General features: G+C 66.7%; 1 protein-coding gene across 1 annotated transcript in view; it reads left to right on the forward strand.

Annotated features, from left to right (window-relative positions):
• MAP3K6 (mitogen-activated protein kinase kinase kinase 6) overlaps positions 1 to 1,551 on the forward strand; it is a 13,498-nt gene that overhangs the window by 6,014 nt on the left and 5,933 nt on the right. Inside the window, exons 10-16 of the mRNA XM_035904013.1 lie at positions 6 to 133; positions 278 to 492; positions 578 to 633; positions 704 to 753; positions 882 to 977; positions 1,298 to 1,382; positions 1,464 to 1,531. Coding sequence (XP_035759906.1) covers positions 6 to 133; positions 278 to 492; positions 578 to 633; positions 704 to 753; positions 882 to 977; positions 1,298 to 1,382; positions 1,464 to 1,531 — 698 coding nt within the window. The remainder of the gene's footprint in view (positions 1 to 5; positions 134 to 277; positions 493 to 577; positions 634 to 703; positions 754 to 881; positions 978 to 1,297; positions 1,383 to 1,463; positions 1,532 to 1,551) is intronic.

Genomic DNA, 1,551 nt, shown 5'->3' on the forward strand with positions numbered 1-1,551 from the left:
GCAAGGGCAGCCCGGGGGAGCTGTGCTACTACTGGGATGTGGGATTTTGCCTCGGAGCCGGCATCTTGGCCAACGACCTCAGCAAAGTCATCCAAGCCTCTGAGAAGCTCTACAAGCTTAACGCGCCGGGCTGGTATGGCCACAGCACAGCGTGTGCCCACCCGGGCGAGACTGGGTCTCCAGTCCCTGGCAGCTGTGCCCCAGGAGGGGGTTCAGGGGCTTTTAGGGGGTGCTGGGGACATCTCTCTCTCCTCTCTTGTCCCCCATGTCCCTGCAGGTACCTGGTCTCAGTCATGGAGACCTTCCTGCTCTACAAACACTTCCAGAAGAGCCCGCAGGTCCCCTCCGCCCGGCAGGAGCTGGCTGATTTTTGGCTGGGCTTCCTCCTCGAGGCGTGTCAGCCCTTTGTCGCTGCAGCGCACTGCCCGGTGAGGGGCCCCACAGAGCCTGGGGTGGCGGTCCCTGGGGATCACCCGGCGGGCCTGGGCTCCCCGGGGGTTTGGGGAGGCACCAAGCAGCCCACCGGTGCCAACCCAGGTGGGAGTATGGGGGTGAAGGGATGCGGGCTGGGGACCCGGCGGGGGGGGGGGGTCACCCCCACGCACGCTCGCCCTCATCTGCCCCACGGAGGAGGTAGGGATGGGGATGGGGGGGCTGGAGACGTCCCCACTGAGCCCCTGCTCACCTGCCCCTTCTCCTTCAGAAAATGTCATCGAGCTGGACCTTTGCGGCCACAGCCATCCGGGGCGTCAGGTGAGCACATCCCCGGTCCCCTTGCCAGCAGGACTGAGGATGTCCCCCCTGTGCCCGCAGCCCCTCTGCCCCCCCATGGGCAGCATCAGCCCCACGGCTGAGGGGGTGGAGGGGTCCTCTCCTGCCAGCATCTGCAAGTGCGACGAACGGGGCTGTTTCCTCTACGTGCTGCATGCGGTGGAGGATTTCCAGCTCTACTTCCCCTCCCAGCAGCACTGCCGGTGGTGAGCAGAGGGTTGGGGGGCACCGGGACCCCCACGTTGCTGGTGGGTGCATGGGGGGGGTGCTGCCCTGTCCCTGGTGAGCAGGGAGGGGTTGGGAGCATGCTATTTGTCCCCTACCTTAATTTGGGGGAGAAAGGGGTGTCCTAGGGACCCAACCCCTGCTGCTGGGTCCCACAAAGCAGCGGGGCACAGACCCTGCATGTGCCACTGGTGGGGGACAGACTGGGAGGGGGAGCAGGAGCCCCTCTGTGCCGGGGGGTCGATGTCCGGGTCCCCAGCATCCTCCCTGGGGCTCAGGACCATCATCCTCCTGCTGGCAGGTTCTGCGACCGGATCCAGTCCCTCCTGGCCAAGCAGGCGGCGGGTGGTGAGGAGGTGCCCAGCCCTACACAGCCCATCCTGGAGGTGAGATGGGGACAGGGGGTGGCATGGGGGACACACCGGGTGCTGGATGGCACAGGCTGCCCCCCATATCTCTGCCCGCAGTACAGCTACGAGTACTCGGAGGCGGGCGAGCGGGTGGTCCTGGGCCGGGGGACATACGGGGTTGTCTACGCCGGACGCTGCCTCAGGA

This window comes from Egretta garzetta, unplaced genomic scaffold, assembly GCF_000687185.1.
Source record: "Egretta garzetta isolate BGI_Z169 unplaced genomic scaffold, ASM68718v1 scaffold101, whole genome shotgun sequence".
Classification (NCBI taxonomy): domain Eukaryota; kingdom Metazoa; phylum Chordata; class Aves; order Pelecaniformes; family Ardeidae; genus Egretta; species Egretta garzetta.